The following is a 19,781-nucleotide window of genomic DNA, read 5'->3' as shown; positions in this document are numbered from 1 at the left end:
ATGTGGCAAGAGCTCACTCACATCCATTGCCTCCTGAAGATGCCACCTCCTGTAATGGTTAACAGTTCTTATTGTTGTGGTGTTTTTTGTTTGAATGGTTTCTCCCATTATTCCCCTAAGTCATTGGTTTGCGCCTAGTTTGTATCCTCCTACCCACCTATCAAATCCTGCCTCAAGCCTAGCCCTTGTTTGCTCATATTCCCTGCCTGTCATTACACCCAGTTGTCAGTCTTCCCTTAGGCCAGCCTCCTACCTGAACAGCCCCTTTGGAAATCCCCTGATCTCCAATTCCCCATTGGCCCATGTGACCCACTCTGCTCCCCTTGTTTCCCCTCTTGTATTGTTGAATGGAACCTTCCACTCCTCCCATAGCTTCTTCCTATTGGTTAAAGTTTTGTACCCTCCCTCTGGCCTCCCCCATATAAAAACCCCCACAAAGTTGTGTTCTCAGTCTTCAGTCCCTGGACCCTCCAGTGGAGTAAAAGCCTTTGGAACCCGTACTGGAGGTCTCCTCCTCATCCTTGTCTCCACCATGTGCCTACCAATATCCTTGTGCCATGGAGCATTTGCTCTAAGCCGCACCTTGGGTCACCCCACTCCCGAGTGTCACAATCCCCTAACACAAGTGGGAGTCGTGAGAGGTTCGTTTGATCTCAGATTGCAAAAAGGACGCCAAGGGATTTCAGTTTAAATCACAACAGCAATAATGCATCTTTATTTTAGTGCCAGCAACATGGGTTATGCGATAGATGAGAGGGGGAGAGAGAGAAGAAGAGAGGGAGAGAGGGGAAAGAGGCAATGTAAAGAGAGAAAAGAGGTGGTTATAGTTACCAACAGACGAGATGGGGTTGCTGGTGTCTTCCTCCGTGGGGAGATCTCTCTCAAAGAAAGTAACTTGGAAAAGTAATTTTTACAGTCTGTTTCAAAGCAAGGGGCAGCTGGCCAAGAGGTGGGGAAATTCCCAGCCTATTGTGATGAGACCCCTTGCTCTGGGAAGCAGGTGTAAGGTACAGAACAGGCCGCTCCTTACAAGTCCCTGCTCAGCAGCAGGAATGAAGGCAGTGTACCTTGACAGCACAACAAGCACACCTGCAAACAATCACCTGGCAAGCTTCCACTTCAGCCAGGCCAGAACCCCTGCACAAAGTCCCTTGGGGTCTTCAGGGTCTCGGTCTCTGTTTTTGCAATGTTTGTGAGGCAGATGAAGGAAACTTCAGACTGTCTCTTACACCCTAGTAACCCCAAATGACTCCAATGACCCCAAATTACCACAAATAACCCCAAATTACTCTAAAGGACCACTCTGATCCCACACCTGACCCCAAATGATCCTTCTGGCCCCACACCTGACCCCACAGGGCACAGACATTTACCCACTGCTGAGCTCGGTCCTATACAACCCCAAATCCTTCAAAAATCCCCAAAATTTGACCCTGGGAATTTCCTGGATGAGCAGGTCAGTTCCAGTGCAACAAGGTCTTGTGCCCTTCTCGGCCAGTGAGCACCCCAAAAATCCCATAAATCCTTGGGGTGGGGTCCTAAATCCTTCTGGAATCCCCAAAATCCCCAAATTCCTTTGGGGTGGGGCCCTAAATTCTTTAGGAATCCCAAAATTCCTTGGGGTGGGGACCCCAGACCCATTTGGGACCCTCACCCCTGAAACCCCCAGACCATTTTTGGACCCAAATCCCAAAGCTCCCAGGCCATTTTGGGACCCCCCAGACCCTTTTTGGGGTAGCCCAGACCCTTTTGGGACCCCGTAGCCCCCAGAGTCCCCAGACCCTTTGGAATCCCCTAGGCCCTTTTGGAATCCCCAATCCCTGAAACCCCCAGCCCCTTTTGGGACCCGCAGTCCCTCTAGAGACCCTCAGACCCTTTTGGGACTCCCGACCCTTTGGGGTGGGGCGGTGCTGACGCCCCCTCCCCACAGGGCAGCGGCTGTGCCTGGGGGAGGCGCTGGTGCGGGCAGAGCTGTTCCTGTTCCTGACCTCGCTGCTGCAGCGCCTGCGGCCGTGACCCCCGGCACCCCCCGAGGAGCTGCCCACGGCCCCCCTGGAGAGTGGATCGTGCCCCGCTTCCAGATCCACCTGCTGCCCCGATAAGACTGCCCCCAAATTCCAGACCGCTCTCCAAATTCAGGAACCGCCCTGGGATCTGGACCCTTCCCCATGGCTGGAAAATCGCCCCCCAGATCCTCCCCAAATTCTACTCCCAACATCCCCACCACTTCCAGCTCAGGATGGGGCTCTGATGAGACCCCTCCTCAAATCCCACCCCCAAGATGCCTCCCCATTGCTGGAAAATCCCCCTAAATCCACCCCAAACCCTGCCCCAAAATGGGGAATCCTCCCTGAGACCCCTCCTCAAATTCAGGCCTCCCCAAAGTGCCCCTCCTCACTGGGATCAGGACCCCTCCCCATCAATGGAAATTCCCCCAAACCAAAAAAATTCTCCCCAAATCCCCTTTACCAAAATCAGAACCTCTCCCAGGACCCCTAAATTTCCCCCCAAAACCACCAAATTCCTCCCCCAAAATCCCAAAATTCCTCACAAATCCCCCCAAAAACCGAAAAAACCCCCATACACCCTCAAAAGTCCCAGATCCTCCCAAGACTAAAGAATCTCCCCCAAAACTCCAAATTTCCCCCCAAAATCCCAAATTTTTACCCCCACAACCCAATTTTTTCCCCAAAACCTCAAATCCTCCCCCTAAAAAACCAAAAGTTCTCCCCAAAACCCCAAATTTTCCCCCCAAACCCCCAAATTCCCCTCAATTTCCCAAATTCCACCCCAAAACTCAGGAGATCCTCCACAAAAAACCAGTGACCCCTCCCAAGAAGCCCCCCAAAATTGCAACTCCTTCCCCCAAAAATCACCAAAAAGCTGAGAACGTAAATTTTTTATTTCACATTTTTCACACTTTGGGTAGGGGGGAAACCCCAGAATTCCTGGGATTTTTCCCGTTTTTTTGGGGAGGGGAGTGCCCCCAACTTTTCCAGCACTCTGGATGACACCTCTCCAAAATTCCTGCCCCTCAGTCCCCCCAAATTAAGTGCACATAAATAAAAAGAGGGAAAAAAAAAGGGGGGGGAAAAGGTAAAAAGAAAAAAAAAAAAAGAAAAAAAAGACCACCCCCACCCCAATCTGGGGAAAGGGAGACAGAGGAAAAATTGAGGGAGGGGGTGATTCCCCCCGAAGAAATTGAGGGACCCCTCAAAAAAATTGTGGGAACCCCCTCCAAAAAAAGCCCACTTTGAAGAATGCCAAAGCCACCAAAAAATAGTAAAAAAACCCCAAAAAACTAAAAAGGATAAAATTTGGGGGAGAACCCCCCAAAAATGTGTCAAAAATGGGGGAACTCCTCCTTGAATCCAAAGAATTTTTGAAAATTTTTTTTTCCCAAAAGCAGCGGGAGTGGCAGGGGAGGAGAGACCCCCTCCAAGTTCCTGGGGCTGTCCCTGAGATCCAGCCGAGGCACCTGGTCCTGGAGGGGGACAAAAAGGGCATTTTAAGGAAATTAAAGGAATTTTGGGGGACTTGGGTGAATTTTAGGGGGCTCTGGGGGCAGGTCTCAATTTTGTGGGGTCTTGCGTTCCGGGCTCGCAACATCATGTCCACGGAGGCCACATGAACCAGGAACCAGTAGGGGACACCAACGAGATGGGATTCTGCTCAGGAAAACATTTATTCAGCTCAGGAACAAACTCAGATCCAGAGACAGCCCCAAACAGAGGCAGGGAGATGAGGTTTGAGAACCAGGGTGGAGTTCAAGGTCAGGGACCACTGGGAACACAGCAAGGGAAAAACCCCAGGGGCCCAAACCCAATCAGAAATCCCTGGGCTGCCACCTCACAAGGGGCCCAGGGTGGAGTTCGTTCCTGGGCTTGCAGGGCCCAACCTTCAAGGCAGAGGCTTCCCTTACCAGTGCCTCTGTTGGTGTTGGGTCAAGTGAGAGATCTGGGTGAAGCTCTTCCCACACTGGGGACACTCGTAGGGCCATCTCCAGTGTGGATGCGCCGGTGCCTGACAAGGGTGGAGTTGTACTTGAAGCCCTTCCTGCAGTCGGGGCAGCGGAAGGGCCTCTCATCCGTGTGAATCCGCTGGTGCTGGAGGAGAGTGGAGCTGGTCTGAAACCTCTTCCCACACTCGGGACACTCGTAAGGCCTCTCCCCAGTGTGGATCATCTGGTGGATGATCAGTTGTGACCTCCGGCTGAAGCCCTTCCCACATTCCCCACACTCATAGGGCTGTTCCCCAGTGTGGGTCCTCTGGTGGATGGACAAGTTAGAGCTGTGGCTGAAGCTCTTCCCACATTCCCCACACTCGTACGGCCTCTCCCCAGTGTGGATGCGCTGGTGGGTGACGAGGGTGGAGTTGTACTTGAAGCCCTCCCCACAGTCAGGGCAGCGGACGGGCCTCTCATCCCTGTGAATCCGCTGGTGCACAAGGAGAGTGGAGCTCCTCTGAAACCTCTTCCCACACTCAGGACACTCGTAGGGCCTCTCCCCAGTGTGGATGCGCTGGTGGATGATGAGTTCAGAGCTGCAGCTGAAGCCTTTCCCACATTGCCCACACTCGTAGGCCCATTCCCCAGTGTGGATCATCTGGTGGCGGATCAGAAATGAGCTCCGGCTGAAGCTCTTCCCACACTCCAAGCACTTGTAGCGCTTCTCCCCATCCTGAAGCTGCTCATGGACCACCAGCTCAGAGCTCTGGCTGGATCTCCGGCCGCCTTCCCGGCACAGGGTGGGTCTTTCCTCCTCAGAGTACCCTGGGATGGGTTTGGAGCCCCTCCTCCTGTGGGATCTCTGGGGATTTTCCTCCCTGTTGGATTCCTCCACTCTGGAGCCGCTCAAAACGGCGTCTTCCATGAGGTTCTGTTCTGGGGATTTGTCCTCCCTGGTCTCCATCCTCAGCTCCTTGTCTGGGGGAGGAAGGACAAGGAGAGGATGGGATTTGCCTCCGTGCCAGAGGGAAGGGGAAGGAGATCCCCCCAGTGCGTCCCCGGCAGGACGGCGTCGGCAGCGGGGTTGTCCTGCAGCCGGGGGCCATGCTGGGCTGGGAGATGGAGCAGGAGAGAGGGGGAAAGGGGCACTGACTTCCTCCTCACCTGCCTGGGTGTCCTGGGGCATCTTCCTCTTCCTCACAGCAGCCTCCTTCTCCATCTGGCCAAGGTTTGGGAATGGGAAATCCTGGTTTGGGGAAAAAATACAATTTATGAGCACATTGGATTGAGTCTGAATCTCCCGCTGTCCAAGTCCATCTCTAGAAGTCACCGGGTATCTGAGGCCCATATAAACCTCCCAAACATCAAGATTCAGCTCTGAGAATGCCTCCCAGAAATTCCCCATCTCTGGTCTCTCCCCTTTGATGTTCAGGGGTTCCTCCCTGTCTCAGCTGCTGAGGGTCACACTTGCACTGGGGTTCCCCTGTCTGCTCTGTCTATCCCTGCCCACCCCAGGCTGCTGGGAGTCCCAGAAATCCCAAAAGTTCCTCCTGTTTCCATCTCCTCATTTAGGAATGATGAGGCTTTTTGGATTCCCATGGTCCCTTCTCCCCTTATTCTCTGCTTTGGGGTGCAGAGGGTCCAAGGAGTCTCCCCTGCCCCTCTCCAGGCTGTTGAGGGTCCTGCTAATCAAGGTGCTCCCCCTCTTTCGGCTCCCCATTTTGGGGTCCAAGGGGACACAGGGCTCTGCTCCTCCAGGCTGCCTCTGCTGGCAGGACCAGGACCCCCCAATGTCCCTCCAAGGGGCATTTTCTGCTCATCTTTGGAGTTCTTCATTCTCCAAACATTCCCCCAAAAAAACCCAACCCAGAGACCCCCAGGATACCTGGGCCGAGCTCCCCCTCCCCAGTCATTTCTGGGATGGGGGGTGATGATCCCACCGGTGGGATCCCATGGGTGAGGGGCTGTGAATTCAGGGAGTGCTTGACCTTGTGTTTCCTCTTCCTTTCCATGATCCTCCTTTGTCCCTCCTCTTCCTCCTGCTCCTCCTCTCTAACTCCACCTTGTTCTGCCACTTCCATCCCTTCTCTCTCTCCTTCTTCACCCCTCCTCTTCCATCCCTCCTCCTCCTCCCCCAGGAGCAGTGACACCCTCGGTGCCCCGTTCCCAAACCCCTCACAGCCCACGGCAGGAGCGGGGATGGAGCCGGGACAGGTCGGGATGGGCAGCGCGGGGCTCTCAGCTGCTCCCACCCGCTGGGGACGGGGGGAACCCGGCCCTGGGAAAAGGAGAGGGAAACTGGGAAAATTGGGGGCTGCAGATCCAACCTGGGGCTGGCTGGGGACCCTGGCTGGGGACTGCCAGCCCTTGGGGCTGCTCTGGGGAGATGTGGGAGGGGGGAACACAGAGAGGGCTGGGGGATCCCAGGAGTGGCAGCACTGGCAGGGACTGGTTTGTACTGGGATCATCCTGGCAGTGATTGTGATTGTACTGAGGGTGTACTGACATCATACTGGAATCAAACGGGCAGTGAGTAGGAGCCTGTGAGGGGCAATTGAGACCAGGCTGGGGGCAAATGGGATATACTGGGAGTTACCAGGATCATGCTGAGGCTGACTGGGAGAACCTGTGAGCAACTGGGATCATGCCAGGAGCAACTGGCAGGAACTGGGAGTGACTGTGTGCATGCTGGTGAGAGGAATGATGGGTTTGTCTTTACAAACAAGCTGTGGGTCTGCTGATAAGATGCAGCTCTCAGTGAGAGACAACACAAACAGTGGGATGGATTCCAGTAAAAGATGAAAGAGGCACTGAAAGAGAACCATGAATTCCACAAAAATTAAGAATTAAGAAAGGATTATGCATTGAGGGGGGAAAGCTATCCCAGGTATAAGGCGTTCTGAGAAGCCTGTACCTCTCAAGTACCTCAGCCTATGGGGAAAGAGAAAAGGGACAAGCAGCCGGGAATTAGGATAAAAAGGAGGCTGCTCCCTCCAAAAACTGGAGAGACCCCAGGGGAATGCCCCATGGCCTCTCCCTTTATTTGAATAAAGAAAAAGGACTCCTCTTGTCTCCTTTTTGGACATAAACCTCTAGCGTTTGTGGATTGATTTTCCTGACACTGCGGTTGATTGGAAGCAACTGAACTTACACTGGGATGAACTGGGATCATGCTGGAGGTGAATACGATCATACTGGCAGGGAGTCCAACTCCACTGAGGCTGACTGGGAGCGGTTGTGAGCAAATGGGATCATGCTGGAAGGAACTGGGAGGGACTGGGAATATGCCCTGCACTCCCCAGAACCCCGGTGTCGCCCCCCATAGGTCCCATGTGTCCCCCAGACCCTCCAGGATCCCCGAGTGCCCCCTCAGCGCCCGTTCGGGACCCCCCAAAGCGTCTCTGGATCCCCGAATGCTCCCGACCCCACAGATGCCCCTTCCAGCCACTCCTGGGAATTCATCTCCCATCATCCCAGAGCACAGCTCCGCGCCCAAACCTCCTGCCGTGCCCCGCGCCCTAAAGAGCCCGGTTACAGCCCCCCAGGTTCCCCCCAAGTGCTCCCGAGCCGTATACATTCGCCCCGAGCACCTGCAGCCACGGCTCGGACGCAAAAGTGTTCTCCAAGCGCTTCCCCACACCGCCGAACGCGCCTTCCGAGCCACTTCCGGAACTACAGCTCCCATCATGCTCGGCGGCGCCCATAGAGCGCTATTCCAGCCGGGACTTCATCTCCCGTCATGCGCCGCGCCTCACCGGAACCCATTGGAGCTGCGCCTACAACTCCCGTGACGCTCCGCGGCCCCGTTAAACCGTATTATACCGGCGCCTACAACTCCCATCATCCTCCGCGGCCCAGAGATTCTCTGTTACAGCCCCGCAAGTGCCCGCCCGGACCCCGAAGGGTCCCCAGATTCCCCTCCCTGACCTCCAAGTGCCCCCCTGGACCCCCAGGTTCTCCCCCTGACCCCGAAGTGTCCCACAGAATCCCTAAGTGCCCCTCCAAGTGCCCACCCGGCTCCCCCAAGTGTCCTCCGGACCCGCAAGTTCTCTCTAAATTCCCTCCCCAGACCCAAAACTGCCCCAAATGTTCCTCAGAAAAGTCCCCATGGACCCCAAAGTGGTCCCTTTTACCCTGTCTGAGAAAATGATAAAAATGATGATCAAAGGACTAAAAATATGTGTAATTAGCATAAAGAGGGAGAAATAGTGACCAATTAATTAATGAAGGGAATTGTGGTACTTTGAACCAAGGACCAGTAATGTTTTTAATGTAAAAATGTATCAATTCTTTTATATAAATATAAAAATTAGGTTATAAAAATACAGAATAATATTATTATAAAAATAAAATTTTATTTTTATTAATTAATTAGATTTTAATTATAAAGAAAAATTATAAAGAAAAATGTTTTCAATGCTTTGGGATGTCAGTCCCAGGTGGGCGATGTCAGACATGCTGAGGCTCGGGGTGAGGAGCAGGTTGTCCAAACAGGGGCAGCCCACAAGGGGCTCATTCTTCTCTGTGACCAGACCTCCTCAGGAGACATTCAGCTTCAGGATTGTAAAGAGTAAATTGTGACCTCCTGATCAGTACACAAAGATGTTTTACAGTTTGAACAGTACAATGTTGTCACCGTAAGGTGCCTTCTTTATTAATATACCTCATGTTGTGTCATGTTTGGTAAATACCAATGTTGTTGTACCAGCCTTCTTTGTTAAAATATTGTTATAAATGAAATTAGAATTTTCACAACTAGGTCTCTTTGGTTAATGGCAGTTTAATTAAAAATGAATACAATTTACTAAATTGAATATTAATGTGGTATAAAAGAATACAGTTTAGTAAAATAATACAGTTTAATAAAAAATTAAAATTTATATATATAATCTGCTAGTAATTAAGTGTGATTAAAGCATAAGCAAAACCAACCAGGGTGCAGAGGCTTCCCACCCTGACTCACGTTCAAAACAAAGCACTTTAAGCTAAACTCATATACTGTATGTTTATACATATTCATTAATGTTTCCTGTAAGTTTCCTCCTATTTCCGATTTTTCTGACTTTACGTCACTTTTCTTCATGGCACATGCCTCACTTGTTGTTAGGAGGTCTTCAGTCTTCTTCTGGTGGTCTTTTGGCAAAGGCTTCTCCTCTTCCTCATTGTCCTTTAGATAACCTTACAGGTTTGTGTGTGCGTTCTAAGCCTTGTGTTATGTTAGTCTACTAATTAGCCTTATCTTTACTAATCTTTAGGCCCAATGCCTAAATTTGTTCTAATTTTGGTCCATCTCAAGGCCATTTTGGTCTTGAGACACCATTTATCTTCTAAACTACATCCTGTACCTTCATTTTGACATGTAACATCTGCAAAGGGGTACATCTGCTTTGTAACACTGATTCTTGATTGTTTCTAATAATAACTTTAATAACAGTTATAATTTAGTTAGCACGAACCAATTCCATTTATTACAACTGCAAATACCCCTTATGTCCCTTTTTATTGGTTTCCATGCTAACAGCCTTCCTTTCCTCCTTGCTATGGATAAACTTGTATTTTCTCAATTTCTCCTTTTGCTAACTCAATTGTTTGGCCTGCAGATCAGCTGCTAAGCCCATCCACATTCACCTCTTAGTCTTCAGAGGGAAACTTTGAGCACAGTGAGAATCTCCCAGTGTGCAAGAGGGTCCCTGTGTGCCAGCTGCAGCTGGGGCCTCAGCCATCTCCTCTCTCAACAGGCTCCCCTCTGCAGCTTCACAATTCCAGCCAAACACCTCCCTCAGGGACACCTGCACCACACATTTCACATCTCCATGCCCATACGTGATGTCCCTGTCACAGCTGCATTACCAGCTTGCTGCTGTGCAGATGCTGCCACCACCCAAAGCAAGGCCCTGTGTCCCTGAAGGGACCCGCCCTGCTCTGTGGCCTGGACTGAAGGTGGGTCCCTCCTGCCAGGGCAGGGCCCAGCACAGCTCTTCTGTTCCAATAAAGAGATGGAGCTGTCACCCCAGTGTCTGGCTGGTACCACCAGCAAAGCCCACACAGCACCAGCCCTGGCTGAGCTCCATGTCCAGGAGCAGGCAGGGCTGACCACGGTGTGGGCAGGCAGGAGCCAGGCAGGGGCTGCTGTGACCAGCAGTGGGGCACTGAGGGGCTGGGGGAGTCTGTGTTGAGCATCCCTGGGATGAGGGCACATTTCCTTCAGTGGCATCACCTGGACCTGGACCTCCTCCAGTGCCATGCCCAGGAAAAGAGGCAACCATCAAGAGCATCTCCCGGGACACAGCTTGACCAGCAATGTCAGCAGGCAAAACCAAGGTTTTGTTTAGCAATGACTCTTTGATCAACTCAAAGATTTACATTAAGGCCAGACCAGTAGGACAGATGGGAGTACTTCCCTCTGGGAAGGGGCTCCTGTCACTTCACAGTCTCCATCCCCCGCAATGATCCGCAGAACTCCGGCCAGCCCCACTCCCCCCGTGGCCTTGTCCTGTTTGTGAGGGAGGAGGCTGAACCAGAGCCCTGTTACCTCTTCAAAAGCCAGAAACCAAAGAAAAAGAGAAATTCAAAGGCTTAAGTTTTAAAGAGTGATGTTCACAGGTTGATATCACTTTTCAATGGTCAAAACTACTGTCAGTTCTCGGAAATGACCAGTTATAGGCCAGGAGAAAAAACTCCCATCAGCCTCCAGCAACCTTAACTTCTTTAGCTGTTTATATTTTCACTTAAATGTGTTTTGACTTAAAATTGTGATTGACTTAAATGTGATTGACTTAAATGTCAATCTATCACACACCGCAGCAGTGACACCCCCAGTGCTCTCCTCTCTGTGACACCACAGCCGTGACAGCCCCAGTGTTCTCCTCTCTGTGACACCACAGCCGTGACAGCCCCAGTGTTCTCCTCTCTGTGACACCACAGCCGTGACAGCCCCAGTGTTCTCCTCTCTGTGACACCACAGCCGTGACAGCCCCAGTGTTCCACTGTCTGTGACACCACAGCAGTGAAAGCCTTGTTATTATGGGGTTAAATGTTTCTGAAAATGTTTCTTAAAATCATGAAGAAGTAGGCCGCAAGAATGTCTGGTATTGGGGATGGTCTAGCAAGCTGAAATGTTTACGGTAACGGGAACTGGTACTTGGGGATTCCAGGATACCCACCCAGAGATAAGATTCGTACATGTTCGTACAAGGATGAGCTAACTCTCATGAAGCAATATTGATAAAGCTAATCAAGCAATATTAATGAAGCAATATTGATAAGGTTGTTATAGTGATTACTGCTTGTCGTGGTTTTAAACCAGTAACTAAAAAAGATTACTTATTTCTTGCTGTGAGATATGGATTAGAACAAGAGCAAAACAGGCATAAAACTTAAAAGGAATAAAGTTTATTAACAAACTACAATAATAAGAACACCAGAATAAACTTCCAGAAAAACCTTTTTTATCTCTTGCTACCCACCATTCTCTTGTTCACATGACAACAGAGACAAAAACTTTGGAACTTTGGTGGTTAAAACAGTCTCAATTCCTGCTACAGTCTTTTCATCAGTCTTTGTAGAGAAACAGAAGTTTCCTTCTGCTAATCTATGGAGTTTTCCACAAGAAAGCTATTTCTGTTACAGCTTTCTATTTTTCTGATGCCAGCTGCTCAGACCTCTTATCATCAGAATTCACTCCTCCTATTTCACATCACTCTGAGGTGTGTATGGGCCATGAGTTTAGGGATGTCATTTTAAGGATGAGTTATTCAAAGGCAAAAGTCTTCTTCATCTGTCTCTGTGAGCTTCACTAGAAAACAGTTTTATCATTGCCCCCCAAGGCTTCAAATCTTCCAGCACTTCACTGTATCACAATTACTCTACTTTTTACTCAAAATCTACACTTTGAACACTCCATTCCTCCTTACATACTCTATCATGAATTAAAGGAGTTCTTTCAGGACTTCATTGTCCATCTCCATAGCTTTAACAGAAAGATATTTCAGCTTATAAAGCATCTCTTTATTCTCTACCTTTTCTGAAGCTTCTTTTCTTTCCTGTCACTGGTAGTTTATAAAGTCTCTTTTCATGTTGATAATTCTCTTTTTGTCTCTCTGGATAAAAGGATTAATCTGCAAGTCTCATCTGGGTAATGAAAGGGTTAAAATCTTGCCCAGGCTTTGTAGATGGTTCTGTGATCTCTGCCGGAGCAGCAGCTGGAGCTGTCTGCGATAGAAAATTCTTCATGGCTGCTCTGGAGAGTGTGGTCGCTGTCTCAGCCTGCCGCAGGTCCAGAGCTTTTTCTTTTCTTTACTCGGCAGTCTCTGGTGAATTCAGTCACAGCAAAAACTGCAGCCGAGCCAGGGACCGGCCTGGCCCGGCCAGAGCCCGGGGCAAGCCCCGCAGGCCCCATCTCCCGGCCGGGAGCCGCGGCAGGCCCAGCCCAGCCCCCGCCCGGGCCGCATGGCCTGGGCAGGGAACGGGAGGCCAGCCGGAGCTCTGTTACCTTTCACAGCCAGGAAACAAAGAGAGACAAGAGAGCTCTGGCTTTACATCTTAAGGTAGGGTTCACAAGTTGATCCCACTTTTCAATGGTCAAAACTGCTGTCAATTCCCAGTAATGACCGATAATGGGTCAGGAGAAAAGGCTCCCATCAGTCCCCAGCAACTTCAACTTCCTTAGCTCCTAAAACCACCTCAAAGATAAAGTCACCCCATGATAAAGTCTCATCAAAATCCCACAAAATACCAGAAAATTCCACAACAGTACAAAAAAACCCCTACCAAATTCCAGAAACATCCCAGAAAATGCCCACAAAATTCCAAAGAAGAAAAGAAAAATCCCTCATAATTCTTCAAGTCTCCTCAAAATCCCACAAAATTCCAGAAAAATCCCACAAAATTGCAGAAATTTTCACAAAAGCCCAACAAATTCCAGAAACATCCCACCAAATCTACACAAATTTCCACAAAATCTAAGAAAAATCCCTCATAATTCTTCAAGTCTCCACAAAATCCCACAAAACTCCAGAAAAAGCTCCAACAAAATTGCAGAAAGCTTCTCAAAACCCTACCAAATTCCAGTAACAACCCACAAAACCCCCACTAATTTCCACAAAATCTAAGAAAATACCTCAAAATCCGTCGTCTCCTCAAAATCCCTCAAAATTCCACAAAACTTTCATAAAAACTCCTCAATATCCTACAAAATTGCAGAAAAATCCCACACAATTCATTAAATGTTCTGAAACCCCCAGCAAATTCTAGAAACACCCCACCAAATCTCAAAAAAATTCCACAAAATTTAAAAAAAGTCCCTCAGAATTCTTCAAGTCCCCTCAAAATCCCAAAAATACCATAAAATTCCACAACAGTACAAAAAAATCCCACAAAATTCCAGAAACATCCCACCAAATCCCCACAAAATTCCAAAGAAGCTAAAAAAAATCCCTCAAAATTCTTCAAGTCTCCTCAATATCCTACAAAATTCAAGAAAAATCCCACCAAATTGCAGAAAAATCCCATACAGTTCCCTAAATGTTCTCAAAACCCTACCAAAATTCCAGAAACATCCCACCAAATCTCCAGATAATTCCAAAGAAGCTAAGAAAAATCCCTCACAATTCTTCAAGTCTCCACAAAATCCCACAAAATTCAAGAAAAATCCCACGAAAATGGCAGAAATCTTCTCAAAACCCTACCAAATTCCAGAAGCATCCCAGAAAATCTAAACAAATTTCCACAAAATCTCCACAAAATACCTCAAAATCCTTCATGACTCCTCAAAATCCCTCAAAATTCTACAAAACTCCCACAAAATCTCCCCAATATCCTACAAAATTCAAGAAAAATCCCACCAAATTCCGAAAAAGTCCCACACAATTCATTAAATGTTCTGAAACCCCCAGCAAATTCTAGAAACACCCCACCAAATCTCAAAAAAATTCCACAAAATTTAAAAAAAGTCCCTCAGAATTCTTCAAGTCCCCTCAAAATCCCAAAAATACCATAAAATTCCACAACAGTACAAAAAAATACCACAAAATTCCAGAAACATCCCACCAAATCCCCACAAAATTCCAAAGAAGCTAAAAAAAAATCCCTCAAAATTCTTCAAGTCTCCTCAATATCCTACAAAATTCAAGAAAAATCCCACCAAATTGCAGAAAAATCCCATACAGTTCCCTAAATGTTCTCAAAACCCTACCAAAATTCCAGAAACATCCCACCAAATCTCCAGATAATTCCAAAGAAGCTAAGAAAAATCCCTCACAATTCTTCAAGTCTCCACAAAATCCCACAAAATTCAAGAAAAATCCCACGAAAATGGCAGAAATCTTCTCAAAACCCTACCAAATTCCAGAAGCATCCCAGAAAATCTAAACAAATTTCCACAAAATCTCCACAAAATACCTCAAAATCCTTCATGACTCCTCAAAATCCCTCAAAATTCTACAAAACTCCCACAAAATCTCCCCAATATCCTACAAAATTCAAGAAAAATCCCACCAAATTCCGAAAAAGTCCCACACAATTCATTAAATGTTCTGAAACCCCCAGCAAATTCTAGAAACACCCCACCAAATCTCAAAAAAATTCCACAAAATCTAAGAAAAATCCCTCAGAATTCTTCAAGTCCCCTCAAAATCCCAAAAATACCATAAAATTCCACAACAGTACAAAAAAATCCCACAAAATTCCAGAAACATCCCACCAAATCTCCAGATAATTCCAAAGAAGCTAAGAAAAATCCCTCAAAATTCTTCAAGTCTCCTCAATATCCTACAAAATTCAAGAATAATCCCACAAAATTGCAGAAAAATCCCACACAATTCATTAAATGTTCTCAAAACCTCACTAAATTCCAGAAACTTCCCAGAATATCCAAACAAATTCCCGCAAAATCAAAGAAAATACCTCAAAATTCTTCATGTCTCCTCAAAATCCCTCAAAATTCTACAAAACTCCCACAAAATCTCCTCAATATCCTACAAAGTTCAAGAAAAATCCCACAAAATTGCAGAAAAGTCCCATACAAATCATTAAATTTTCTGAAAACCTCACCAAATTCCAGTAACATCCCACAAAATCTCCACAAAATTCCAAAGAAGCTAAGAAAATACCTCAAAATTCTTCATGTCTCCTCAAAATCCCTCAAGATTGCAGAAAAAAATTCCACAAAATTCCCTAAAACTTCCCAAAACCCTACCAAAATTGCAGAAACATCCCACCAAATCTACACAAAATTCCACAAAATCTAAGAAAAATCCCTCATAATTCTTCAAGTCTCCACAATATCCCACAAAACTCCAGAAAAAACTCCAACAAAATTGCAGAAAGCTTCTCAAAACCCTACCAAATTCCAGTAACATCCCACAAAACCCCCACTAATTTCCACAAAATCTAAAAAAATACCTCAAAATCCGTCATGTCTCCTCAAAATCCCTCAACATTCCACAAAACTTTCATAAAAACTCCTCAATATCCTACAAAATTGCAGAAAAATCCCACACAATTCCATAAATGTTCTGAAAACCCCACCAAATTCCAGAAACATCCCACCAAATCGCCACAAATTTCCACAAAATCTAAGAAAAAACCCTCACAATTCTTCAAGTCTCCATAAAATCCCACAAAACCCCAGAAAAAACTCCAACAAAATTGCAGAAAGCTTCTGAAAACCCTACCAAATTCCAGTAACATCCCACCAAATCGCCACAACTTTCCACAAAATCTAAAAAAATACCTCAAAATCCGTCATGTCTCCTCAAAATCCCTCAACATTCCACAAAAAAATCCCACACAATTCATTAAATGTTCTGAAAACCCCACCAAAATTGCAGAAACATCCCACCAAATTGCTGCAAAATTCCACAAAATCTCAGAAAAATCCCTCACTATTCTTCCAGTATCCTCAAAATCCCTCAAGATTGCAGAAAAAAATCCCAGAAAATTCCCTAAAACGTCCCAAAACCCTACCAAATTCCAGAAACATCCCACAAAATCCAGACAAAATTCCACAAAATTCTCAAAAAATCCCCCAAAATTGCGGAAATCTCCTCAAAACCCCACCAAATTCCAGTAACATCCCACAAAATCTCCACAAAATTCCAAAGAAGCTAAGAAAAATCCCTCACAATTCTTCAAGTCTCCCCAATATCCTACAAAATTCAAGAAAAATCCCACCAACTTCCAAAAAAGTCCCACACAATTCATTAAATGTTCTGAAACCCCCAGCAAATTCTAGAAACACCCCACCAAATCTACACAAATTTCCACAAAATCTAAGAAAAATCCATCATAATTCTTCAAGTCTCAACAAAATCCCACAAAATTCCAGAAAAAAATCCCACACAATTGTGGAGAAATCCCACACGATTCCCTAAATGTCCTGAAAACCCCAACAAATTTCAGAAACATCCCACCAAATCTCCATAAAATTTCAGAAAAATCTCTCACAATTCTTCAAGTATCCACAAAATCCCTCAAAATTCAAGAAAAATCCCACCAAATTGCAGAAATCTTCTCAAAAGCCCAACAAATTCCAGAAACATCCCACAAAATCGAAACGAATTTCCACAAAATCTAAGAAATACCTCATAATTCTTCAAGTCGCCTCAAAATTCCACAAAACTCCCACAAAATCTCCTCAATATCCTACAAAATTGCAGAAAAATCCCATAAAATTCAATAAATATTCTCAAAACCCCACCCAATTCCAGTAACATCCCAGAAAATCCCCACTAATTTCCACAAAACCAAAGAAAATACCTCAAACTTCTTCATGTCTCCTCAAAATCCCAGAAAATTCCACAACAGTACAAAAAATCCCACAAAATTCCAGAAACATCCCAGAAAATCTAAACAAATTTCCACAAAATCTAAGAAAATACCTCAAAATCCTTCATGACTCCTCAAAATCCCTCAAAATTCTACAAAACTCCCACAAAATCTCCCCAATATCCTACAAAATTCAAGAAAAATCCCACAAAAATGCAGAAAAATCCCACAAAATTGCAGAAAAAATCCCGTACAAATCATTAAATTTTCTGAAAACCCCACCAAATTCCAGTAACATCCCAAAAAATCCCCACTAATTCCCACAAAATAAAGAAAATGCCTCAAAATTCTTCAAGTCCCCACAAAATCCCTCAACATTCCACAAAAAAATCCCACACAATTCATTAAATGTTCTGAAAACCACAGCAAATTCCAGAAACATCCCACCAAACTGCCACAAAATTCCACAAAATCTCAGAAAAATCCCTCACTATTCTTCCAGTATCCTCAAAATCCTTCAAGATTCCAGAAAAAAATACCACAAAATTCCCTAAATCTTCCCAAAACCCTACCAAATTCATGAAACATCCCACCAAATCTCCACAAAATTCCAAAGAAGCTAAGAAAAATCACTCATAATTCTTCAAGTCTCCACAAAATCCCACAAAACTCCAGAAAAAACTCCAACAAAATTGCAGAAAGCTTCTCAAAACCCTACCAAATTCCAGTAACATCCCACAAAACCCCCACTAATTTCCACAAAATCTAAAAAAATACCTCAAAATCCGTCATGTCTCCTCAAAATCCCTCAACATTCCACAAAACTTTCATAAAAACTCCTCAATATCCTACAAAATTGCAGAAAAATCCCACACAATTCCATAAATGTTCTGAAAACCCCACCAAATTCCAGAAACATCCCACCAAATCTCCACAAAATTCCACAAAATCTAAGAAAAATCACTCGTAATCTTTCAAGGCTCCACAAAATCCCACAAAACTCCAGAAAAAACTCCAACAAAATTGCAGAAAACTTCCCAATACCCTACCAAATTCCAGAAACATCCCACAAAATCCAGACAAAATTCCCAAAAAATCCCACAAAATTGCAGAAATCTCCTCAAAACCCCACCAAATTCCAGTAACATCCCACAAAATTCCAAAGAAGCTAAGAAAAATCCCTCACAATTCTTCAAGTCTCCTCAAAATCCCACAAAATTCAAGAAAAATACCACCAAATTGCAGAAACATCCCACACAATTCATTAAATGTTCTGAAAACCCCAGCAAATTCTAGAAACACCCCACCAAATCTACACAAAATACCAAAGCTAAGAAAAATCCCTCATAATTCTTCAAGACTCCTCAAAATCCCACAAAATTCAAGAAAAATCCCACACAATTGCGGAGAAATCCCACACGATTCCCTAAATGTCCTGAAAACCCCAACAAATTTCAGAAACATCCCACCAAATCTCCATAAAATTTCAGAAAAATCCCTCACAATTCTTCAAGTCTCCACAAAATCCCTCAAAATTCAAGAAAAATCCCACCAAATTGCAGAAATCTTCTCAAAAGCCCAACAAATTCCAGAAACATCCCACAAAATCGAAACGAATTTCCACAAAATCTAAGAAATACCTCATAATGCTTCAAGTCGCCTCAAAATTCCACAAAACTCGCACAAAATCTCCTCAATATCCTACAAAATTGCAGAAAAATCCCATGAAATTCCCTAAATATTCTCAAAACCCCACCCAATTCCAGTAACATCCCAGAAAATCCCCACTAATTTCCACAAAACCAAAGAAAATACCTCAAAATTCTTCATGTCTCCTCAAAATCCCAGAAAATTCCACAACAGTACAAAAAATCCCACAAAATTCCAGAAACATCCCAGAAAATCTAAACAAATTTCCACAAAATCTCCACAAAATACCTCAAAATTCTTCATGTCTCCTCAAAATCCCTCAAAATTACACAAAACTCCCACAAAATCTCCCCAATATCCTACAAAATTCAAGAAAAATCCCACAAAATTGCAGAAAAATCCCATACAATTCATTAAATGTTCTCAAAACCTCACTAAATTCCAGAAACTTCCCAGAATATCTAAACAAATTCCCGCAAAAGCAAAGAAAATACCTCAAAATTCTTCATGTCTCCTCAAAATCCCACAAAATTCTACAAAACTCCCGCAAAATCTCCTCAATATCCTACAAAGTTCAAGAAAAATCCCACAAAATTGCAGAAAAATCCCACAAAATTGCAGAAAAATCCCATACAAATCATTAAATTTTCTGAAAACCCCGCCAAATTCCAGTAACATCCCACAAAATCCCCACTAATTTCCACAAAATCTAAGAAAATACCTCAAAATTCTTCATGTCTCCTCAAAATCCCTCAAGATTGAAGAAAAAAATTCCACAAAATTCCCTAAAACTTCCCAAAACCCTACCAAATTCCAGAAACATCCCACAAAATCCAGACAAAATTCCACAAAATTCCCAAAAAATCCCCCAAAATTGCAGAAATCTCCTCAAAACCCCACCAAATTCCAGTAACATCCCACCAAATCTCCACAAAATTCCAAAGAAGCTAAGAAAAATCCCTCACAATTCTTCAAGTCTCCCCAAAATCCCACAAAATTCAAGAAAAATCCCACCAAATTGCAGAAAAATCCCACACAATTCCATAAATGTTCTGAAAACCCCACCAAATTCCAGAAACACCCCACCAAATCGCCACAAATTTCCACAAAATCTAAGAAAAATCCCTCACAATTCTTCAAGACTCCTCAAAATCCCACAAAATTCAAGAAAAATCCCACACAATTGCGGAGAAATCCCACACGATTCCCTAAATGTCCTGAAAACCCCAACAAATTTCAGAAACATCCCACCAAATCTCCATCAAATTTCAGAAAAATCCCTCACAATTCTTCAAGTCTCCACAAAATCCCTCAAAATTCAAGAAAAATCCCACCAAATTGCAGAAATCTTCTCAAAAGCCCAACAAATTCCAGAAACATCCCACAAAATCTAAACGAATTTCCACAAAATCTAAGAAAT

The 19,781-nt window shown here is 45.2% G+C and overlaps 2 protein-coding genes across 2 annotated transcripts in view; one reads left to right on the top strand and one right to left on the bottom strand.

Moving 5' to 3' along the window:
* Nucleotides 1-19,781, bottom strand: part of LOC102109635 (uncharacterized) — a 138,592-nt gene that overhangs the window by 14,075 nt on the left and 104,736 nt on the right. The window contains exon 5 of the mRNA XM_088063820.1: nt 4,135-4,732. Within this exon, the coding sequence (XP_087919946.1) occupies nt 4,135-4,732 (598 nt within the window). The remainder of the gene's footprint in view (nt 1-4,134; nt 4,733-19,781) is intronic.
* Nucleotides 1-19,781, top strand: part of LOC148182884 (uncharacterized) — a 130,349-nt gene that overhangs the window by 75,496 nt on the left and 35,072 nt on the right. The gene's annotated exons all lie outside the window — the stretch shown is intronic.

This window comes from Pseudopodoces humilis, chromosome 18 (genome assembly GCF_049639895.1).
Source record: "Pseudopodoces humilis isolate 2021_Gansu_Grassland_sample_001 chromosome 18, ASM4963989v1, whole genome shotgun sequence".
Taxonomy (NCBI): domain Eukaryota; kingdom Metazoa; phylum Chordata; class Aves; order Passeriformes; family Paridae; genus Pseudopodoces; species Pseudopodoces humilis.
Note: the sequence above shows the minus strand (reverse complement) of the source record. Positions and strands in the feature narration are given on the sequence as shown.